This window comes from Salmo salar, unplaced genomic scaffold (assembly GCF_905237065.1).
Source record: "Salmo salar unplaced genomic scaffold, Ssal_v3.1, whole genome shotgun sequence".
Lineage (NCBI taxonomy): Eukaryota > Metazoa > Chordata > Actinopteri > Salmoniformes > Salmonidae > Salmo > Salmo salar.
In genome coordinates, this window is record NW_025548927.1 from 280,778 (window position 1) to 305,000 (window position 24,223).

The 24,223-nt window shown below is 43.7% G+C and overlaps 1 protein-coding gene across 1 annotated transcript in view; it reads right to left on the bottom strand.

The window, feature by feature from the left end:
* Positions 1-24,223, bottom strand: part of LOC106599097 (adhesion G protein-coupled receptor L3) — a 300,554-nt gene that overhangs the window by 113,570 nt on the left and 162,761 nt on the right. Inside the window, 5 exon segments of the mRNA XM_045712874.1 lie at positions 7,702-7,740; positions 10,212-10,397; positions 11,590-11,693; positions 15,921-16,085; positions 16,183-16,407. Of these exon segments, the coding sequence (XP_045568830.1) occupies positions 7,702-7,740; positions 10,212-10,397; positions 11,590-11,693; positions 15,921-16,085; positions 16,183-16,407 (719 nt within the window).

Here is a 24,223-nt window from a genome sequence, read left to right on the forward strand (position 1 = left end):
TGCAGTGGGCAGCTGGGAAGAGGTGCTCTTATTCTCCATGGACTTCACAGTGTCCCAAAACCTTTTTAGAATTAGTGCTACAGGGTGCAAATTTCTGTTTGAAAAAGTCAGCCTTAGCTTTCCTCACTGACTGTGTGTATTGGTTCCTGACTTCCCTGAAAAGTTGCATATCGCGGGGACTATTCAATGCTAATGCAGAATGCCACAGGATGTTCTTGTGCTGGTCAAGGGCAGTCAAGTCTTGGGTGAACCAGGGGCTATATCTGTTCATAGTTCTACATTTTTTTGAAAGGGGCATGCTTATTTAAGACGGTGACGAAAGCACTTTTAAAGAGCAGCCAGGCATCCTCTACGGACGGGATGAGGCCAATATCCTTCCAGGATACCCAGGCCAGGTCGATTAGAAAGGCCTGCTCATTGAAGTGTTTTAGGGAGCGTTTGACAGTGATGAGGGGTGGTCGTTTGACTTCGGACCCATTACGGATGCAGGCAATGAGGCAGTGATCGCTGAGATCCTGGTTGAAGACAGCGGAGGTGTATTTAGAGGGCAAGTTGGTCAGGATGATATCTAAGAGAGTGCCCATGGTTACGGATTTTGGGTTGTACCTGGTAGGTTCCTTGATAATTTGTGTGAGATTGAAGGCATCTAGCTTAGATTGTAGGACGGCCGGGGTGTTAAGCATATCCCAGTTTAGGTCACCTAACAGTGCGAACTCTGAAGATAGTTGGGGGGCAATCAATTCACATATGGTGTTCAGGGCACAGCTGGGGGCTGAAGGGGGTCTATAACAAGTGCCAACCGTGAGATACTGAATTTTTAACAGTAGAAGCTCGAATTGTTTGGGCACAGACCTGGAAAGTATGACAGAACTCTGCAGGCTATCTCTGCAGTAGATTGCAACTCCACCCCCTTTGGCAGTTCTATCTTGTTGAAAAATGTTGTAGTTGGGGATGGACATTTCAGGATTTTTGGTGGGCTTCCTAAGCCAGGATTCAGACATGTCTAGGACATCCGGGTTGGCCGAGTGTGTTAAAGCAGTGAATAAAACAAACTTAGGGAGGAGGCTTCTAATGTTAACATGCATGAAACCAAGACTTTTACGGTTACAGAAGTCAACAAATGAGAGAGCCTGGGGAATGGGAGTGGTGCTGGGGGCTGCAGGGCCTGGGTTAACCTCTACATCACCAGAGGAACAGAGGAGGATAAGGGTATGGCTAAAGGCTATAAGAACTGGTTGTCTCTGGCGTTGGAGACAGATAATAAAAGGAGCAGATTTCTGGGCGTGGGAGAATAGATTCAAGGCATAATGTACAGACGCTTAGTGGGACTATCATTTGTTTTTCAACAGGACAATGACCCAACACACCTCCAGGCTGTGTAAAGGCTATTTGACCAAGAATGAGAGTGATGTACTGTTACATCAGATGACCTGGCCTCCACAATCACCCGACCTTAACCCAATTGAGACGGTTTGGGATGAGTTGGACCGCAGAGTGAAGGAAAAGCAGCCAACAGGTGCTCAGCAAATGTGGAAACTTCTTCAAGACTGTTGGAAAAGCATTCTAGGTGAAGCTGGTTGAGAGAATGCCAAGAGTGTGCAAAGCTGTCAAGGCAAATGGTGGCTATTTTGAAGAATATAAAATATATTTAGATTTGTTTAACACTTTTTTGATTACTACATAATTCCATATGTGTTATTTCATAGTTTTGATGTCTTCGCTATAATTCTACAATGTAGGAAATAGTCCAAATAAAGAACAACCCTTGAATGAGTAGGTGTGTCCAAACTTTTGACTGGTACTGTCTGTCTGTCTGTCTGTCTGTCTGTCTGTCTGTCTGTCTGTCTGTCTGTCTGTCTGTCTGTCTGTCTGTCTGTCTGTCTGTCTGTCCGTCAGCATGTCTGTCTGTCTTTCTGTCTGTCTGTCTGTCTGTCCGTCCGTCAGCATATCTGTCTGTCTGTCTGTCTGTCTGTCTGTCTGTCTGTCTGTCTGTCTGTCTGTCTGTCTGTCTGTCTGTCTGTCTGTCTGCATGTCTGTCTGTCTCCCTGTCAGTCTGTCTGTCTGTCAGCTTTTCTCAGCCTGTCTGTCTGCCTGTCTGTCTGTCTGTCTGTCTCCCTGTCAGTCAGTCAGTCAGTCTGTCAGCCTGTCTGCCTGTCTGTCAGCCTGTCTGCCTGTCTGTCTGTCTGTCTGTCTGTCTGTCTGTCTGTCTGTCTGTCTGTCTGTCTGTCTGTCTGTCTGTCTGTCTGTCTGTCTGTCTGTCTGTCTGTCTGCATGTCTGTCTGCATGTCTGTCTGCATGTCTGTCTGTCTCCCTGTCAGTCTGTCTGTCTGTCAGCCTTTCTCAGCCTTTCTGTCTGTCTGTCTGTCTGTCTGTCTGTCTCCCTGTCAGTCTGTCTGTCTGTCAGCCTTTCTCAGCCTGTCTGTCTGTCCGTCCGTCCGTCTGTCTGCATGTCTGTCTGTCTGTCTGTCTGTCTGTCTGTCTGTCTGTCTGTCTGTCTGTCTGTCTGTCTGTCTGTCTGTCTGTCTGTCTGTCTGTCTGTCTGTCAGCCTTTCTCAGCCTGTCTGTCTGTCTGTCTGTCTGTCTGTCTGTCTGTCTGTCTGTCTGTCTGTCTGTCTGTCTGTCTGTCTGTCTGTCTGTCTGTCTGTCTGTCTCTTCCCCTTCTTCCATACCAACTGATCATTGAATGAATTTCCAATTTCTAATAAATGAACCGTTCTTCCTGTATCCCCAAATAGAAATTAATTATTACCACGGCCATTAAAATAATTATAATCAACCCTCCTGCCCATTCCTTTCATCTCTCTCTCTCTCTCTCTCTCACACACACACACACACACACACACACACACACACACACACACACACACACACACACACACACACACACACACACACACGGCCAACTCAGTTTTTAGGAACTCAGTCGGGGTCTTAACTTAGTGTTGAGAGTTAGAATAGTAGAATACACATTTTGAATTTAAATTTTTGTGCATCAACAGTTTTCTCCGATGTCAGTCACTGACAGTAACTGAATTAGCCCATGTCAGCTAAAATGTTTTCGATTGGTGAATTAGTCTAGCCAGCTATCTAAACTTGTAGTAATCATGGTCGAATTACCGACTGGGCCCTGACCTCCAGGGGGGTCTCCATTGATTTTGTTCGTCACTCTCACTCAGATATCAATAACAGGATAAGTCATTGCAAAATGTGTAGAATTACAGGAGAGTAGCTATACAATTACACATTTTCTCTACAACCCATGTCAAAATGTGTAGAATTACAGGAGTAGCTATACAATTACACATTTTCTCTACAACCCATGTCAAAATGTGTAGAATAACAGGAGAGTAGCTATACAATTACACATTTTCTCTACGCCCCATGTCAAAATGTGTAGAATTACAGGAGTAGCTATACAATTACACATTTTCTCTACAACCCATGTCAAAATGTGTAGAATTACAGGAGTAGCTATACAATTACACATTTTCTCTACAACCCATGTCAAAATGTGTAGAATTACAGGAGAGTAGCTATACAATTACACATTTTCTCTACGCCCCATGTCAAAATGTGTAGAATTACAGGAGAGTAGCTATACAATTACACATTTTCTCTATGCCCCATGTCAAAATGTGTAGAATTACAGGAGAGTAGCTATACAATTACACATTTTCTCTATGCCCCATGTCAATATGTGTAGAATTACAGGAGAGTAGCTATAGAATTACACATTTTCTCTACAACCCATGTCAAAATGTGTAGAATTACAGGAGTAGCTATACAATTACACATTTTCTCTACAACCCATGTCAAAATGTGTAGAATTACAGGAGAGTAGCAATACAATTACACATTTTCTCTACAACCCATGTCAAAATGTGTAGAATTACAGGAGAGTAGCTACAGAATTACACATTTTCTCTACGCCCCATGTCAAAATGTGTAGAATTACAGGAGAGTAGCTATAGAATTACACATTTTCTCTACAACCCATGTCAAAATGTGTAGAATTACAGGAGAGTAGCTATACAATCACACATTTTCTCTACGCCCCATGTCAAAATGTGTAGAATTACAGGAGAGTAGCTATAGAATTACACATTTTCTCTATAACCCATGTCAAAATGTGTAGAATTACAGGAGAGTTGCCTTACCTCCCTAATCTTACCTCATTTGCGTACACCGTATATAGATTTCTTTCTATTGTGTTATTGACTGTACATTTGTTTATTCCATGTGTAACTCCGTGTTGTTGTTTGTGTTGCACTGCTTTGCTTTATCTTGGCCAGGTCGCAGTTGTAAATGAGAAGTTGTTCTCAACTGGCCTACCTGGTTAAATAACGGTGAAATAAATAAATAAAATTTAAAAAATAGCTATACAATTATACATTTTCCCTACGCCCCAAAATGTGTAGAATTGCAGGCAAATATATCTAAAACTTTTCTCTCCACTGTCAAGGGGGAGGGGGGGGGCACTCAAATATTTTGGCCTTCGAGGTGAGTGTGTCCCCCAACAACATTTAGCTTAGGGCCCCTAAAATCTCCAATCAGAGAATCGATGTGTTTATGCATGCGTACATGCCTAATTAAAACCTCTTCAGTAACAGAGGAAGGTAGTGATGATATCATTTGGTAGCGTACCTAATTAAAACCTCTTCAGTAACAGAGGAAGGTAGTGATGATATCATTTGGTAGCGTACCTAATTAAAACCTCTTCAGTAACAGAGGAAGGTAGTGATGATATCATTTGGTAGCGTACCTAATTAAAACCTCTTCAGTAACAGAGGAAGGTAGTGATGATATCATTTGGTAGCGTACCTAATTAAAACCTCTTCAGTAACAGAGGAAGGTAGTGATGATATCATTTGGTAGCGTACCTAATTAAAACCTCTTCAGTAACAGAGGAAGGTAGTGATGATATCATTTGGTAGCGTGCCTAATTAAAACCTCTTCAGTAACAGAGGAAGGTAGTGATGATATCATTTGGTAGCGTACCTAATTAAAACCTCTTCAGTAACAGAGGAAGGTAGTGATGATATCATTTGGTAGCGTACCTAATTAAAACCTCTTCAGTAACAGAGGAAGGTAGTGATGATATCATTTGGTAGCGTACCTAATTAAAACCTCTTCAGTAACAGAGGAAGGTAGTGATGATATCATTTGGTAGCGTACCTAATTAAAACCTCTTCAGTAACAGAGGAAGGTAGTGATGATATCATTTGGTAGCGTACCTAATTAAAACCTCTTCAGTAACAGAGAAGGTCGGAAGGTAGTGATGATATCATTTGGTAGCGTACCTAATTAAAACCTCTTCAGTAACAGAGGTAGGTAGTGATGATATCATTTGGTAGCGTACCTAATTAAAACCTCTTCAGTAACAGAGGAAGGTAGTGATGATATCATTTGGTAGCGTACCTAATTAAAACCTCTTCAGTAACAGAGGAAGGTCGGAAGGTAGTGATGATATCATTTGGTAGCGTACCTAATTAAAACCTCTTCAGTAACAGAGGAAGGTCGGAAGGTAGTGATGATATCATTTGGTAGCGTACCTAATTAAAACCTCTTCAGTAACAGAGGAAGGTCGGAAGGTAGTGATGATATCATTTGGTAGCGTACCTAATTAATATCCCAATTAGCAACAGATGATTTCCAGCCCTATTAAAGAAGGTGCGTTATTAAAAATGGTATAAAGGTTTTGTTGAGCTTTTGATTTCAATGGCGACTGAGAAACTCTTCATTGGTTGTCTTAATACAATATGACATGGTTTATTATCTAAGTTATAGATGCTATTTATCAAATATTTAATAAGCAGCTCAGGTGTTGTTTTATGATAATATCAAAATGGAGAACGGCAGCCTTTGACATTATTCTGACACATCTATGTTTTCTGTGTGTGTGTGTGTGTGTGTGTGTGTGTGTGTGTGTGTGTGTGTGTGTGTGTGTGTGTGTGTGTGTGTGTGTGTGTGTGTGTGTTCTGTATGTCAGCTCGTGTGATGTGACTCTGCTGAGTGGTGCTGACGTCTAGACTTTGAGAGAGAGGGAGAAAAATAGATTGCATCAGGAGAAAAAAAAGAGAGAGAGATAGAGTGAGTGAGTGAGAGGAGAGTGAGAGGGAAGAGAGAGAGAGATAGAGAGAAATAGAGAGGGAAGAGAGAGAGAGGTGAGAGAGAGAGAGAGAGAGAGAGAGAGAGAGAGAGAGAGAGAGAGAGAGAGAGAGAGAGAGAGAGAGAGGGAAGAGAGAGAGAGAGAGAGAGAGAGAGAGAGAGAGAGAGAGAGAGAGAGAGAGAGAGAGAGAGAGAGAGAGAGAGAGAGAGAGAGAGAGAGAGAGAGAGAGAGAGAGAGAGAGAGAGAGAGAGAGAGAGAGAGAGAGAGAGAGAGAGAGAGAGAGAGAGAGAGAGAGAGAGAGAGAGAGAGAGAGAGAGAGAGAGAGAGAGAGAGAGAGAGAGAGAGAGAGAGAGAGAGAGAGAGAGAGAGAGAGAGAGAGAGAGAGAGAGAGAGAGAGAGAGAGAGAGAGAGAGAGAGAGAGAGAGAGAGAGAGAGAGAGAGAGAGAGAGAGAGAGAGAGAGAGAGAGAGAGAGAGAGAGAGAGAGAGAGAGAGAGAGAGAGAGAGAGAGAGAGAGAGAGAGAGAGAGAGAGAGAGAGAGAGAGAGAGAGAGAGAGAGAGAGAGAGAGAGAGAGAGAGAAAGCCTGACAGAGTAACACAGTATTTGCAAGGAGCAGGACCCTGGGGTCCTTTTGATGTTGTGCACTTTGATTTTAGTGGACCAGAAACATGCCACAGAGTGTTATCTCAGGAGGGATTCTAGAGGACAGTGAGAGTCCACAGCATCATCATGAATCAACAACATTAACAGAGAAGAAAGTGAACAGAAATAGCAAATAACAAGGTAATGGAAATAATGTAATGACATGAGCAGATGGCCCCAGACCAACCACACAGCCTCCAGCCATGGCAGGGTGTATTAATGCCTTACAGTACAACTAGCATCCAGCTGAATGATGTACACTAACATTGTAGTGATGATTAAAACAAATCTAACCAGAGAGTCGACAGGAATCCAACATTAATTGGCTTTGATGAAGGGTTCCAAAAGGGTTCTTCGGCTGTCCCCGTAACAAAACCCTTATTGGTTCCAGGTAGAACCATTTTGGCGGCCATGTAGAACCATCTGTGGAAAGGGTTCTACATGGAACCCAAAAGAGTTCTACTTGGAACCAAAATGGTTCTACCTGGAACCAACAAGGGTTTTCTTACGGTTCTCAGCCAAAGGACTGTTTTAGGTTGTAGATATCACCTTATTTTTAAATAAACGTGTATATAAAAGGCCCAGAAAAACCAGCACAACATCAACAACCTCCAGCGAACCCTTTGAGGAGCAGATTACACCTTCTATTAATGGACCTTCTCTGTAGTTCTAATGATGACATCACAGAGGGCCGAGGATTCTATCCTCATGGAATACCACTGGACAATTCTGGAATACAGAGAATCATTCCAAAATATATCTCTGTCAATCAACTCACTCTTCAAAGGGTTTTATATCAAATCAAAAATCATAAGACAACCCAAACCACAGCGCCATAGAATTATGATTCTATGCACAGCGCTGCCTTGACGTGCAATGCTTTCAATATGCAGCAGGCATGCTGTCGTTGAGGGAGGGGAATAAATATGATAGATAGGAAGGCTGAAATACCTGGACAAAAAACCTGCAGTACCTCTCTCTCTTCTGCAGCTGTAAACCCAGACAGGTTGGTTAGTACCACACACAACCACACAACACACAGTTCATTAATCACACCATAGAGTTCCATATAAAACAATACTACTTCTACTGAGCACTAATTCAATAGGATCTCTGTGAATGAAACAGTCAGTCATTAGGGAAATAAAACAGCCATTTAGGAAGACGCTTCCTTCCCCTGCCCTGCCTCTCCTCCCCCCTGCCCTGCCTCTCCTCCCCCCTGCCCTGCCTCTCCTCCCCCTTCCTCCTGCCTCTCCTCCCCCCTGCCCTGCCTCTCCTTCCCCTGCCTCTCCTTCCCCCTGCCTCTCCTCCCTGCCTCTCCTTCCCCCTGCCTCTCCCTCCCCCTGCCCCTCCTTCCCCCAGCCTCTCCTTCCCCCTGCCTCTCCTTCCCCCTGCCTCTCCCTCCCCCTGCCTCTCCTTCCCCCTGCCTCTCCCTCCCCCTGCCTCTCCTCCCCCTGCCTCTCCTCCCCCTGCCTCTCCCTCCCCTGCCTCTCCCTCCCCTGCCTCTCCCTCCCCCTGCCTCTCCTTCCCCCTGCCTCTCCTTCCCCCTGCCTCTCCCTCCCCCTGCCTCTCCCTCCCCCTGCCTCTCCCTCCCCTGCCTCTCCCTCCCCCTGCCTCTCCCTCCCCCTGCCTCTCCTTCCCCCTGCCTCTCCCTCCCCCTGCCTCTCCCTCCCCCCTGCCTCTCCTTCCCCCTGCCTCTCCTTCCCCCTGCCTCTCCCTCCCCCTGCCTCTCCTTTCCCCTGCCTCTCCCTCCCTTTCTCTCCCTTTCTCTATCCCTCTATCACTCCCTCCCTTTCTCTATCCCTCTATCCCTCCCCTTCCCTCCCTCCCTCCTTCCTTCCTTCCTCCCTCCCTCCCTATTTCCCTCCCGATCGATCTCCCTCCCCTAGGCCGTCATTGAAAATAAGATTTTGTTTTTAACCAACTTGCCTAGTTAAATAAAGATAAATAAAATAAACTCATATTGTCCTCTACATCTATGGCATTAAGAGTTGTAGCTGAAATTATAATACCCACATGTTAATAATTGGAAACCTTCAATATCAAAATCATAATTAGCATACTAATGAGCCATATTATTCAATTACACAGTTAATTGGGTTTATTGATGAAAATAACAGGCTCATATTTCTCTCCTTTTGTAGGATTTAAGCAGAAGTGTTTAACCTGTTCAGTCCATTTGGTCAATAGTGAACCCCTCGTTTCTCTTATCAACCTTTGAAACTGTAAAGTTCACTTGAAATGCATTAGTGGGTAAGACACTCTATACAGGGGTGTGAAAGAGAGAGAGAGAGAGACAGAGAGAGAGAGAGAGAGACAGAGAGAGAGAGACAGAGAGAGACAGAGAGAGAGACAGAGAGAGACAGAGAGAGAGACATAGAGACATAGAGAGAGACAGAGAGAGAGACATAGAGAGAGAGACAGAGAGAGAAAGACAGAGAGAGAGAGAGACAGAGAGAGACAGAGAGAGAGACAGAGAGACATAGAGAGAGACATAGAGAGAGAGAGAGAGAGAGAGACATAGAGAGAGACAGAGAGAGAGACAGAGAGAGAGAGAGAGAGAGACATAGAGAGAGACAGAGAGGGAGACATAGAGAGACAGAGAGAGAAAGACAGAGAGAGAGAGAGAGAGACAGAGAGACAGAGAGAGACATAGAGACAGAGAGAGAGACAGAGAGTAGACAGAGAGAGAGACATAGAGAGAGACAGAGAGAGACAGAGAGAGCGAGAGACAGAGAGAGAGAGAGCGACAGAGAGACAGAGACAGAGAGAGACAGAGAGAGAGACAGAGAGAGAGAGACAGAGAGAGAGACAGAGAGAGACAGAGAGAGAGACAGAGAGAGAGACAGAGAGAGAGAGACAGAGAGAGCGAGGGGGCAATAGAGTCAGTAGAGAAAAAGAGAAAGAACAATCATTGATTGGTTGACTGCATCGTGACCTAACAGGACCATGCTGGATCCTACAGGACACTCCCTCTGGTTATCTAACCTCTACAGTCTGAGGATGGACAAGGACAAAAGGAAAGCTCTGCACCCCAAGTCATTTTAAACACAATTCAAAGTCCCTTGTAGTTGAGAAACAAATGATAAGAAACTCTATACAATTCAGTTAAAAAATATAAAACCCCAAAACCCCAAGAAATAAACAATAGAAGGAATAGGTCACCCAAATAACCAAATTATATATTGTAAGCAGACTATGGGGCGACAGGGGGGTAGCCTAGTGTTTAGAGTGTTGGACTAATAACCGAAAGGTTGCAAGATCAAATCCCTGAGCTGACAAGGTAAAACTCTGTCGTTCTGCCCCTTAACTGACTTGCCTAGTTAAATAAAGGTTAAATAAATAAATAAATGCACAAGGAAAGACAGCAATCCATGTGTGAACTACAGTTTGGGTGACCTGTCCCTTCAATATCTAAATGAACTTGTAGAAAGTATTTTCCCCCCCTGTTCCTGCAGTACCTTGTTGAGGCTGCGTGCGGCGCTGTCCTTGCCCCCGGGGGTGAGGTTTCTGAGCTGAACATCCAGCAGGTCAACCAGCTGGGCCATGGCCCTCACCGTAGAGGGGACGTCACCGGGACGCAACAAGCCTTTAGTCTGCTCTGCTAGCTCCCTGGCAACGACGGCTGCCGTCTCGCCGCTACGCAACTAGAGGAGGAGGAGGAGGAGGATGATGAAGATGATGACAGTTAGAACATAGAGGTTACAACACAGACCTAGACTAGTTCTCATACTATGTTCAGTTTGGGCCTACTGTACTGTAGGGGCTAAAAACTAGTGGTATTTATTACAAAGACGAGGGATGGTCATGATGGTTAAAACCTCAACTGGTTATGGAAGAAAGAATGAAAACCCTGATAGTAATGATAGTGATTAAAACAACTGATAGTAATGATAGTGATTAAAACAACTGATAGTGATTAAAACAACAGATAGTAATGATAGTGATTAAAACAACTGATAGTGATTAAAACAACTAAAGTCTCCTCAGTCCTACACCGTACATCTTTACTCTTTATCATCTTTTACGTTATATAACCAGGAACTGAGCTCATCAAACAGCTCTCATCTTTAACTGAGCTCATCAAACAGCTATCATCTTTAACTGAGCTCATCAAACAGCTATCATCTTTAACTGAGCTCATCAAACAGCTATCATCTTTAACTGAGCTCATCACACAGCTATCATCTTTAATTGAGCTCATCAAACAGCTATCATCTTTAACTGAGCTCATCAAACAGCTATCATCTTTAACTGAGCTCATCACACAGCTATCATCTTTAACTGAGCTCATCAAACAGCTATCATCTTTAACTGAGCTCATCACACAGCTATCATCTTTAACTGAGCTCATCACACAGCTATCATCTTTAACTGAGCTCATCACACAGCTATCATCTTTAACTGAGCTCATCAAACAGCTATCATCTTTAATTGAGCTCATCAAAAAAAAATGAAAAAAAAAATAAAAAAAAAATGAACAAAAAAAAAAATGAAAATGAAAAACAGCTATCATCTTTAACTAACCTCATCAAACAGCTATCCTGTTTAACATCATATAGCCATGAACTGAGCTTAACAAACAGCCAAACAATACAGGAAGTCTCTGAATCAACCCTGTCTAGTCTACAGTAGTGCTGCGTCCCAAATGGAACCCTGTTTAGTGCCATTCGGGACACAGTCTAAATCTTCCCCAGTATCTTCCCCAATGTGTCTCCATGCATGAGCAACTGAGAGAACAAACTGCCCCTGGGTCCAGATCCTTAATGGACGCCCTAGAGTGTGTTTCAATGGGAGAGCCGCATAGCCGCAATGGCCGCCGCCAGCAGTCACACTCACTTTCTGCATGATGTGGTTGACCCAGGGAGACGTGCAGTTGCTGAGGTCGGGGCCTTGGGGATCCCAGTAGCCCTGCTGAGCAACACACACGTATGTAGCTACGCCTGGAAGACACACAAACACCAAGACAACACGCTTAGCAAACACAGTAAGACAGCGTTGACATTCAGAGAGTGGGCAGGGAGGCAGGAAGTACGGAGGAGATTGGGGTTCACTGAACAGGCACGTGTGTGTGTGTGTGATAATTAACAGGACAAAGGGCAGTGTTTCACACTCATGAGTCTGAACAGTAGGATCATACTCTACTTAACAACCTTAGTACTGGAGAGGACAGAGACGGACATTATGGGGGGTTAAAGAACTGCTGATCTGAATCTAACACACATGTCCCTGCACATTTGTGTTTGTGTGTGTGAGAAAGAGGGTGTGTGTGTGTGTGTGTGTGTGTGTGTGTGTGTGTGTGTGTGTGTGTGTGTGTGTGTGTGTGTGTGTGTGTGTGTGTGTGTGTGTGTGTGTGTGTGTGTGTGTGTGTGTGTGTGTGTTGTTTCTCATAATGAGATGTAGTGTAATGCTGTATATGCCTGTATGCCTGTCATGGCACATGAAATGAACGTTCTTACAGTGTTAACATGACCTATATATGATGTTCATGTTTCTTATTCTACATGATCACACAACTCACGCTCTAACAGAGAACAACTCACACTCTAACAGAGAACAACAACTCACGCTCTAACAGAGAACAACTCACACTCTAACAGAGAACAACAACTCACGCTCTAACAGAGAACAACTCACACTCTAACAGAGAACAACAACTCACGCTCTAACAGAGAACAACTCACACTCTAACAGAGAACAACTCACACTCTAACAGAGAACAACTCACACTCTAACAGAGAACAACTCACGCTCTAACAGAGAACAACTCACACTCTAACAGAGAACAACAACTCACACTCTAACAGAGAACAACTCACACTCTAACAGAGAACAACAACTCACGCTCTAACAGAGAACAACTCACACTCTAACAGAGAACAACTCACACTCTAACAGAGAACAACAACTCACGCTCTAACAGAGAACAACTCACACTCTAACAGAGAACAACTCACACTCTAACAGAGAACAACTCACACTCTAACAGAGACAACAACTCACACTCTAACAGAGAACAACTCACGCTCTAACAGAGAACAACTCACACTCTAACAGAGAACAACTCACACTCTAACAGAGAACAACAACTCACACTCTAACAGAGAACAACTCACACTCTAACAGAGAACAACAACTCACGCTCTAACAGAGAACAACTCACACTCTAACAGAGAACAACAACTCACGCTCTAACAGAGAACAACTCACACTCTAACAGAGAACAACAACTCACGCTCTAACAGAGAACAACTCACACTCTAACAGAGAACAACTCACGCTCTAACAGAGAACAACTCACACTCTAACAGAGAACAACTCACACTCTAACAGAGAACAACAACTCACGCTCTAACAGAGAACAACTCACACTCTAACAGAGAACAACAACTCACGCTCTAACAGAGAACAACTCACACTCTAACAGAGAACAACAACTCACGCTCTAACAGAGAACAACAACTCACGCTCTAACAGAGAACAACAACTCACGCTCTAACAGAGAACAACTCACACTCTAACAGAGAACAACAACTCACGCTCTAACAGAGAACAACTCACACTCTAACAGAGAACAACTCACACTCTAACAGAGAACAACTCACGCTCTAACAGAGAACAACTCACACTCTAACAGAGAACAACAACTCACGCTCTAACAGAGAACAACTCACACTCTAACAGAGAACAACTCACACTCTAACAGAGAATAACAACTCAGGCTCTAACAGAGAACATCTCACGCTCTAACAGAGAACAACAACTCACACTCTAACAGAGAACAACAACTCACACTCTAACAGAGAACAACAACTCACACTCTAACAGAGAACAACTCACGCTCTAACAGAGAACAACTCACACTCTAACAGAGAACAACTCAAGCTCTAACAGAGAACAACTCACACTCTAACAGAGAACAACAACTCACGCTCTAACAGAGAACAACTCACGCTCTAACAGAGAACAACTCAAGCTCTAACAGAGAACAACTCACACTCTAACAGAGAACAACTCACGCTCTAACAGAGAACAACTCACGCTCTAACAGAGAACAACTCACGCTCTAACAGAGAACAACTCACGCTCTAACAGAGAACAACCCACGCTCTAACAGAGAACATCTCACGCTTTAAGAGAATTAAAAGCCATATTCTAACAGTGAACAGCCCACGCTCTAACATAATTGAAAACCAGGCTCTAACAGAGAACAACCCACGCTCTAAAGAAAAGACAAGCACAGACGGAAACCTACTTGTTTCCTTGTTGAAATAACAGAAGCTCTGTGTGTCGTGATAGTCAAACACTGTCTGCTGTCTAGAACATGAAAAACATGTACTGGGTGGAAATAGTATTTACTGCTGGAAATGACGTGAACTTTGAAAGACTATTTCCAGTGAGTGTGTAATTGTCCTTATTTTCTAGGACAACCCTAACCCTGATCCCAACTACCTTTTTACAAGGACTTAAATACCTCAAACATAACCCTGATCCCAACTACCTTTTTACAAGGACTTAAATACCTCAAACATAACCCTGATCCCAACTACCTTTTTACAAGGACTTAAATACCTCAAACATAACCCTGATCCCAACTACCTTTTTACAAGGACTTAAATACCGCAAACATAACCCTGATCCCAACTACCTTTTTACAAGGACTTAAACACCCCAACCCTAACCCTGATCCCAACTACCTTTTTACAAGGACTTAAACACCTCAAACATAACCCTGATCCCAACTACCATTTTACAAGGACTTAAACACCTCAACCCTAACCCTGATCCCAGCTACCATTTTACAAGGACTTAAACACCCCAACCCTAACCCTGATCCCAACTACCTTTTTACAAGGACTTAAACACCTCAAACATAACCCTGATCCCAACTACCATTTTACAAGGACTTAAACACCTCAAACATAACCCTGATCCCAACTACCATTTTACAAGGACTTAAACACCTCAAACATAACCCTGATCCCAACTACCATTTTACAAGGACTTAAACACCTCAAACATAACCCTGATCCCAACTACCATTTTACAAGGACTTAAACACCTCAAACATAACCCTGATCCCAACTACCTTTTTACAAGGACTTAAACACCCCAATCATAACCCTGATCCCAACTACCTTTTTACAAGGACTTAAACACCCCAATCATAACCCTGATCCCAACTACCTTTTTACAAGGACTTAAACACCCCAACCCTAACCCTGATCCCAACTACCTTTTTACAAGGACTTAAACACCTCAAACATAACCCTGATCCCAACTACCATTTTACAAGGACTTAAACACCTCAAACATAACCCTGATCCCAACTACCATTTTACAAGGACTTAAACACCTCAAACATAACCCTGATCCCAACTACCATTTTACAAGGACTTAAACACCTCAAACATAACCCTGATCCCAACTACCATTTTACAAGGACTTAAACACCTCAAACATAACCCTGATCCCAACTACCTTTTTACAAGGACTTAAACACCCCAATCATAACCCTGATCCCAACTACCTTTTTACAAGGACTTAAACACCTCAACCCTAACCCTGATCCCAACTACCTTTTTACAAGGACTTAAACACCCCAATCATAACCCTGATCCCAACTACCTTTTTACAAGGACTTAAACACCTCAACCCTAACCCTGATCCCAACTACCTTTTTACAAGGACTTAAACACCTCAAACATAACCCTGATCCTGAACCCAATTCTTGATTCTGCTGGTCTCATCTAGTGCTTGTCTGTAGTAACTACTGTTTATCTGTAGATGTTGGGGAGGCAGGTAGCCTAGTGGTTAGAGATGACTTGCCTAGTTAAATAAAGGTCAAATATAAAACAAATATACAAAAATATGTCATTACTATAATATACTACATGTATTATATCTGACTGTTGTAACTACCCTACAGGACCGGGCTGTAGTTACCTAGTGTCCCTACAGGACAGGGCTGTAGTTACCTAGTGTCCCTACAGGACAGGGCTGTAGTTACCTAGTGTCCCTACAGGACAGGGCTGTAGTTACCTAGTGTCCCTCCAGGACAGGGCTGTAGTTACCTAGTGTCCCTACAGGACAGGGCTGTAGCTACCTAGTGTCCCTACAGGACAGGGCTGTAGCTACCTAGTGTCCCTACAGGACAGGGCTGTAGTTACCTAGTGTCCCTACAGGACAGGGCTGCTTGGCCATTTGTCCCTGCTGGGTTCTGGGCCAGGACACTTCAGCTGTCACCCTGGGGGAGCAGTGGTCCTGGGGGGGTATGACCGGGGGCTGCGGAGGCAGAGGGGGAACACCCATGGCTGGAACCAACCGCCCGTTACCTACCGGAAATGTACACGTTAAAAACGGCTTGGATATACAATAATTATACGATAACACATTTCAACAGAATGTGTTCATTTCCGTTATGGCCGTTACCGGGGTTAACGATCTCTGGGATCTGGTTATCGCCGGGGACGACCACGCCACCACCGGCAGGGTTCCGAACAGTTGTGGTTGTCCGGGAGCGTTGACCGGGGAAGGTGGTGAGGAGGGGTCGCACCGTGGTATAGTAGGGAGGAGACCGGGTGGTCGTGGTCCGACTGGTGGAGGAAGAGGAAGAGGGGTCTTTGGGAGGTCCGTGGATGACTGGAGGAACGAAGTCTGGATGGAGAGAAAGAGAGACGAGAGAGAGAGAGAGAGATGATCCAATTAGAGAAACAAGGGAAGAAGGAACTGTTGTAGTGGAGTAAGAAGGAAGTCTGAACGGAGAGAAGGAGAGAGAGAAGGAGAGAGAGAAGGAGAGAGAGAAGGAGAGAGAGAAGGAGAGAGAGAAGGAGAGCGAGAAGGAGAGAGAAAAGGAGAGAGAGGAGAGAGAGAAGGAGAGAGAGAAGGAGAGAGAGAAGGAGAGAGAGAGATAAATGAGTTAGAGAAAGAAGAGAATATACTAGTTCTTGTTGGTGTGGAGGAAACAATGGAATAGATAAAGAAAGTTGTAGTGGAACTGTTAAGACAGGAACATACTACATGTTTTTTGGGGGGGTTTAAAAAAAACAGTTGGGGACAGTTGAGAAAGGCTTTCACAATTTAATGAAACCATTGAACGCTGGTTATGAAATGAACATTCTGTCACTGGTATCTTCTTGGTTACACTAACCCACTATCCCTTACACTCCACCCCTTCTGGGTTACACCCTATCCCCTACACTCCACCTCTTCTGGTTTACACCCTAACCCCTACACTCCACCCCTTCTGGGTTACACCCTATCCCCTACACTCCACCTCTTCTGGTTTACACCCTAACCCCTACACTCCACCCCTTCTGGGTTACACCCTAACCCCTACACTCCACCTCTTCTGGTTTACACCCTAACCCCTACACTCCACCCCTTCTGGGTTACACCCTAACCCCTACACCCCACCCCTTCTGGTTTACACCCTAACCCCTACACTCCACCCCTTCTGGTTTACACCCTAACCCCTACACTCCACCCCTTCTGGGTTACACCCCTATCCCCTACACTCCACCCCTTCTGGGTTACATCCTAACCCCTCTACTCCTTCTGGGTTACACCCTATCCCCTACACTCCACCCCTCTCCTTCAAGGACTGAATGGGAATCAATTGGGCGCTAGCTCAAATACCAAACATTAGCACGAATTTCGTGAACAAGAAGTACAACATTGCAAATATTTTCCAACATGTGTGATAATTAACTTGATCTCTGTAATATCGTATATCTTTGGAATAGTGACATTGCGTAATTTCGAGGAAAATAGGCAGGTTTCTCGACTCATACCGTGACTTTGAGAAGGGACTGCGTGACGATTAGCTTAGCAACCGCGTGTTGCAGCATGACAACGTGAATGCGATGGGTCTACAGTCAGTTGGGTGGGACGTTTCTCCATTCACTTCCAAATGGGATTCCTATCTCCTCCTTTCTGTAATATCTCTGTTTCCCACAGCGCATTGCGGCATGGTACATGAATGACAAACAGAGTTTAATAATTTGGTACACTGTTTAAATTGGAGCGGCAGGTAGCCTAGTGGTTAGAGTGTTGGACTAGTAACCGAAAGGTTACAAGATTGAATCCCCGAGCTGACATGGTACAAATCTGTTGTTCTGCCCCTGAACAAGGCAGTTAACCCACTGTTCCTAGCCCGTCATTGAAAATAAGAATTTGTTCTTAACTGACTTGCTGAGCTAAATAAATAGAAATTGAGCACATCTTCCACCAAATTGACAGGAGCTTAATGATTTTTATTTCTGGGGGTGGATCATCCCTTTTAGTTAAGGTATTGATTCTGAGTGGTTATTAGGGCTATGGTTTTGGGGAAGGCTTAAAACCAAATAATTAAAAACAACATGCTGTTTCCGTCAAGTAAATTCCACTATTCCAAAAATACACCTTATGGAACAGCGGGGACTGTGAAGTAACACAAACACAGACACATGCATACACACACATGATAAGATACGCACTATACACACACGCACACAAGGATTTTGTGTTGTAGATATGTGGTAGTGGAGTAGGGGCCTGAGGGCACACACTTAGTGTGTTGTGAATTCTGTAATGAATGTATTGTGATGTTTTTAAAATTGTATAAACTGCCTTCATTTTGCCGGACTCCAGGAAGAATAGCTGCTGCCTTGGCAGGAACTAAAGGAAATCCATAATAAACCCCAGGAAGAGTAGCTGCTGCCTTGGCAGGAACTAATGGGGATCCATAATAAACCCCAGGAAGAGTAGCTGCTGCCTTGGCAGGAACTAACGGGGATCCATAATAAACCCCAGGAAGAGTAGCTGCTGCCTTGGCAGGAACTAATGGGATCCATAATAAACCCCAGGAAGAGTAGCTGCTGCCTTGGCAGGAACTAATGGGGATCCATAATAAACCCCAGGAAGAGTAGCTGCTGCCTTGGCAGGAACTAACGGGGATCCATAATAAACCCCAGGAAGAGTAGCTGCTGCCTTGGGAGGAACGAATGGGGATCCATAATAAACCCCAGGAAGAGTAGCTGCTGCCTTGGCAGGAACTAATGGGGATCCATAATAAACCCCAGGAAGAGTAGCTGCTGCCTTGGCAGGAACTAATGGGGATCCATAATAAATACAAATACAAACTTTTATTAAGTATTCTCACAGCTTGTTAGAGCATTGTAAACTGCTGTGACACAGTGGTCTGAGAAGTGCGCCTCGCCGCCGAGCATCATGGGGTTTTTATGGTACGTAGTCGATGTTCTCAGGACCTTTTCAAATCGACCAAAAAATCGAAGTCTATTTGTAGTGATCAGTCTGCCCTCTGCTAGATTCTCCATGGAATGTCACCATCCATCACATGTGGCAGCACCGCTCGCTTACCGCTGTCCCTTCCTGTGTGTGTGTGTGTGTGTTATAATTGTTCAGAGTGAGTTCATTACAAGGCCATGGTTTGACAGGTCTGAGCCCATACAAGCCCAAACCCTGCTGTAACAATGGACTGGTAATGTGTGTGTGTTTGTGAGGGTGGGAGGAACACAACCCAACACAGCAGTAAATTACACAGCAAAAGCATCAACATCTCAGACACTCAGACACAACAACAGATGTTTCTCTCTCACTACCTCTATTCCCTTCTCTCTCTCTCTCTCTCTCTCTCTCTCTCTCTCTCTCTCTCTCTCTCCCCTCTCTCTCTCTCTCTCCCCCTCTCTCTCTCTCCCTCCCCCTCTCTCTCTCCCCCTCTCTCTCTCTCTGTCTCTGTCTCTCTCTCTCTCTCTCTCTCTGTCTCCCTCTCTCGTTTTTTTTATTCTTTCTCTCTTTTTCTCTCTTTCCGTTTCTTCGTCTTCCTATCTCTCTTTCTCAGTCTTCCTCTCTTGCTTCTCTCTGTCTTCCTCTCTCTCTGTTACACACATGAAGCTCCCCCTCGCCCCCCCCACACACACACTCATCTCTCAAACACGTAATCACAGGAGGTGTTTTTGTGGAGTGCAGATCTACGCTGACGTGACATAAGAGGTTCATAAAACATTTATAGGGATGTCTTGGCTGTATTTATTGAAGGATGACATACCACGCCCCTTACGTAAGACTCTTACACCCTTAATGTAAGACGCACACAAACACACACACACCCCTCAGGGGTACGTGCTTAGTCCCCTCCTGTATTCCCTGATCACCAACGCCGACGAGGCAGCCTATAGGGAGGAGGTCAGAGACCTGGCAGTGTGGTGCCAGGACAACAACCTCTCCCTCAAAGGGAGCAAGACAAAGGAGCTGATCGTGGACTACAGGAAACGGAGTGCCGAGCCCGCCCCCTTTCACATCGACGGGGCTATAGTGGAGCGGGTTGAGGGCTTCAAGTTCCTCGGCGTCCACATCACTAAACTGTAATACTGTGATGCAAACTGTAAATGTAATACATTTCAACTGTATATCTGACATGATACAGGTGTCTTATTATGTTTAAGCCCATAACCATGTGTGTGAGGTGTATACTTTTGTTTCAAAGTAGATTTGTTAAAGACTACCAAGAATCACTCTTAGCCCGCTGCAGTAAATGGTTAATTTTGCATAATTTAGTGGAATTAAATTGGCGCGTGTATACTGTACATTCATTATGTATCCTGTTTATCACAAGCGTACAGCATACAGTGGCTTATGAAAGTATTCATCCCCCTTGGCATTTAACCTATTTTGTTGCCTTACAACCTGGAATAAAAATAGATTTTTGGGGGGGTTTGTATCATTTGACATGCCTACCACTTTGAAGATGCAAAATATTTTTTATTGTGAAACAAACAAGAAATAAGACAAAACTAAAAACTTTAGCGTGCATAACTATTCACCTCACCAAAGTCAATACTTTGTCGAGCCACCTTTTGCAGCAATTACAGCTGCACGTCTCTTGGGGTATGTCTCTATAAGCTTTGCACATTTAGCCACTGGGATTTTTGCCCATTCTTTAAGGCAAAACTGCTCCAGCTCCTTCAAATTGGATGGTTTCTGCTGGTGTTCTGCAATCTTTAAGTCATACCACAGATTCTCAATTGGATTTAGGCCTGGGCTTTGACTACACCATTCCAAGACATTTAAATGTTTCCCCTTAAACCACTCGAGTGTTGCTTTAGCAGTATGCTTAGGGTCATTGTCCTGCTGGAAGGTGAACCTCCGTATCAGTCTCAAATCTCTGGAAGACTGAAACAGGTTTCCCTCAATAATTTCCCTGTATTTACCACCATCCATCAAACCTTCAATTCTGACCAGTTTCCCAGTCCCTGCCGATGAAAAACAGCTCCACAGCATGATTCTGCCACCACCATGCTTCACTGTGGGGATGGTATTCTCGGGGTGATGAGAGGTGTTGGGTTTGCGCCAGACATAAAGCTACATTTTAGTCTTATCTGACCAGAGTACCGTCTTCCATATGTGGCATTGTGGTGCCATATTACTTACATTTTTAAATTATGGATTTAATGATGCTCCGTGGGATGTTCAAAGTTTCTGATATTTTTGTATAACCCAACCCTGATCTGTACTTCTTCACAACTTTGTCCCTGACCGGTTTGGAGAGCTCCTTGGTCTTCATGGTGTCACTTGCTTGGTGGTGCCCCTTGCTTGTTTTCCCTGTGGCTCAGTTGGTAGAGCATGGTGTTTGCAACGCCAGCCTGGTGTGTGCAACGCCAGGGTTGTGGGTTTGATTCCCATGGGGGGCCAGTACAACAACAAAAAAAAAAAATGTCAATGCATGAAAGGGTATGAAATGTATGCATTCACTACTGTAAGTCGCTCTGGATAAGAGCATCTGCTAAATGACTAAAATGTAAACGCTTAGTGGTGTTGCAGACTCTTTGGCCTTTCAGAACAGGTGTATATATACTGAGATCATGTGATACAGATTGCACACAGGTGGACTTTATTTAACAAATTATGTGACTTCTGAAGGTAATTGGTTGCAGTAGATCTTATTTAGGGGCTTCATAGCAAAGAGGGTGAATACATATGCACGCACCACTTTTCCGTTTTTTTGTATTATTTAGATTTTTTTTTTAAACAAGTTATTTTTTTCACTTCACCAATTTGGACTATTTTGTGTATGTCCATTACATGAAATCCTAATAAAAATACATTTAAATTACAGGTTGTAATGCAACAAAATAGGGAAAAAACACCAAGGGGGATGAATACTTTTGGAAGGCGCTGTACAAACACAGAACCATTGAACATAAAATCTGTCTGAGAGATGCAAATTATATCATCTTAATATTATTAATATTTGCAAATTGCGAAATACATAGGAAACGGAAGGCAGGCTTCCTCAGCGCGCCACACACCACTTTGCAATGAGCTGGAGGCAGAGTGCATTTTTAAAAACATCTACTTAACTGTTTAAAAAGCTGAGCATGTTTACTACATATTATGAGGCATGTCTTAACTCGCTTCAGACCGTATTCGTGGAGGCAATTATTTGATATCAACTTCCTTTCATTGTCCAGTCGCCCAAGGCACAATCCTAGTCCTATTAGCAACCCATGTAGTTGTTGCCTATTACATCTCCCCTCTTTCTACGTTTCTAATGGATATTTACATATTTTTCACGTGCGGTGCGCTTTTGACTGTGCAGTTTTACCGCTAATTGCATTATGGGATGAACATTCGTCCGTAGCCTATTGCCTTGTACGCCTTGCTGCTCTTAAAATGTGAATAAATAATAGTTTATCAACATTTTAAACATTCTGATCTGTTGCATCAGACAAATTGCTTTTTAAAAATGTTTCATTGTAGCCTAGGTCTACTGGTTGTATGAATTTGGGATCTATCGTCCCACAACTGTCCCAGAGTCTGTTTGGAATAGGCTATTTACTTTCTCTACAAGCTGACCAATGGAAAAGGTAAAATATTCTACTATGGGGAATAGTAGATTGACATAGGCTAGTGATTTTGCTGTTCGTTACTCGTCTTGTTGTCTGAGGAAAAGTAAATAATGTGGACAGTGATTCTAACATGTTCAAAGTACACATCAGAATTCAGTAGGACCTCACGTCGTTGCATCCTGGACTTGCATGTTCTGTTAATATGAATGACCATCATCTAAAAGTGATTTCTGTCATTCTGAGAACCGTGGGTGGACGCCCTAATTAGGTTCACACCTCAATGCATACGGGTTCAGTATATTTCTCAAATGCTGTTCAAATGTCCGGCACCACATTTTCCTAACCCGGATACACACACATGCTACCAGCGCTCACAGTCTCACGGCATCCATGTTTCTAACCCGGATACACACACATACTACCAGCGCTCACAGTCTCACGGCATCCATGTTTCTAACCCGGATACACACACATACTACCAGCGCTCACAGTCTCACGGCATCCATGTTTCTAACCCGGATACACACACATACTACCAGCGCTCACAGTCTCACGGCATCCATGTTTCTAACCCGGATACACACACATACTACCAGCGCTCACAGTCTCACGGCATCCATGTTTCTAACCCGGATACACACACATACTACCAGCGCTCACAGTCTCACGGCATCCATGTTTCTCAAACGTCAACGTTTCAAAAGTTGTTCCCAACATAAAATGTTGAAGTGTTCAAGGTTAAGTTTAGTCATGAACTCTGAATGGTACAGTTTAAGGTTTGGTATAGGCTTAAAACAAAAAATATTAAATATCTATCACTGGATTCAAACCTTTGGAATCAGATGCAACACCCTGGAAAAATGTGACTAATTTCAGGAAACTAGGCGTCACTATGTCCCGTGTCACTACCTCACACTCACAAAAATAAATAATCAAAAAGCGTTTTTTGGGGCAGAAATGTCTTCTTGAACATGTGAACTTTCATGTGCCTTAATAACAAACTTGTATGTCATCTGTAAATACGAATAAAATGGATAAAATTACGAACCTAGTTGATTTAGCCACAGAAAAAGTTAGGACCCTTCTCACTAGCCATGATTGGCTGAGATAATGGCTGAGCTGGACATGCTGAGAGATGAGTTCCGATTGGTCTGCCATGTAGATACTTCTGTTTATTTATTATTAATTTTATATATTTATTTTATTTCACCTTTATTTAACTAGACAATTCAGTTAAGAACACATTCTTATTTACAATGACGGCCTACCCCGGCAAAACCCTCCGCTAACCCAGATGACGCTGTGCCAATTGTGCCTGAATTTACAAATGTACAATCTGACAACAATCTGAACGCCCAGAGTGCACTCTGACCAAATTCTGACTCCAGATTGAATTTAGGAACACACCCGTAGTATAAACCAGCCTTTGGTCTTGAAATCTGTGGTTGTTCAGTACATGACCTCCAATGTGAATCCTTAAAGAGGTGGGTGGGGCTAAAGCTTAAGAGGGTGTGAACGATGCTGAATGGGTGGAGACAAAGAAGAGCTCTCCAGTAGGTGTACCAAAACATTCAAGCGTCATTTTCTCAACAGTGAGGTTACAAGTTTATCAACTTTCAAAGCAG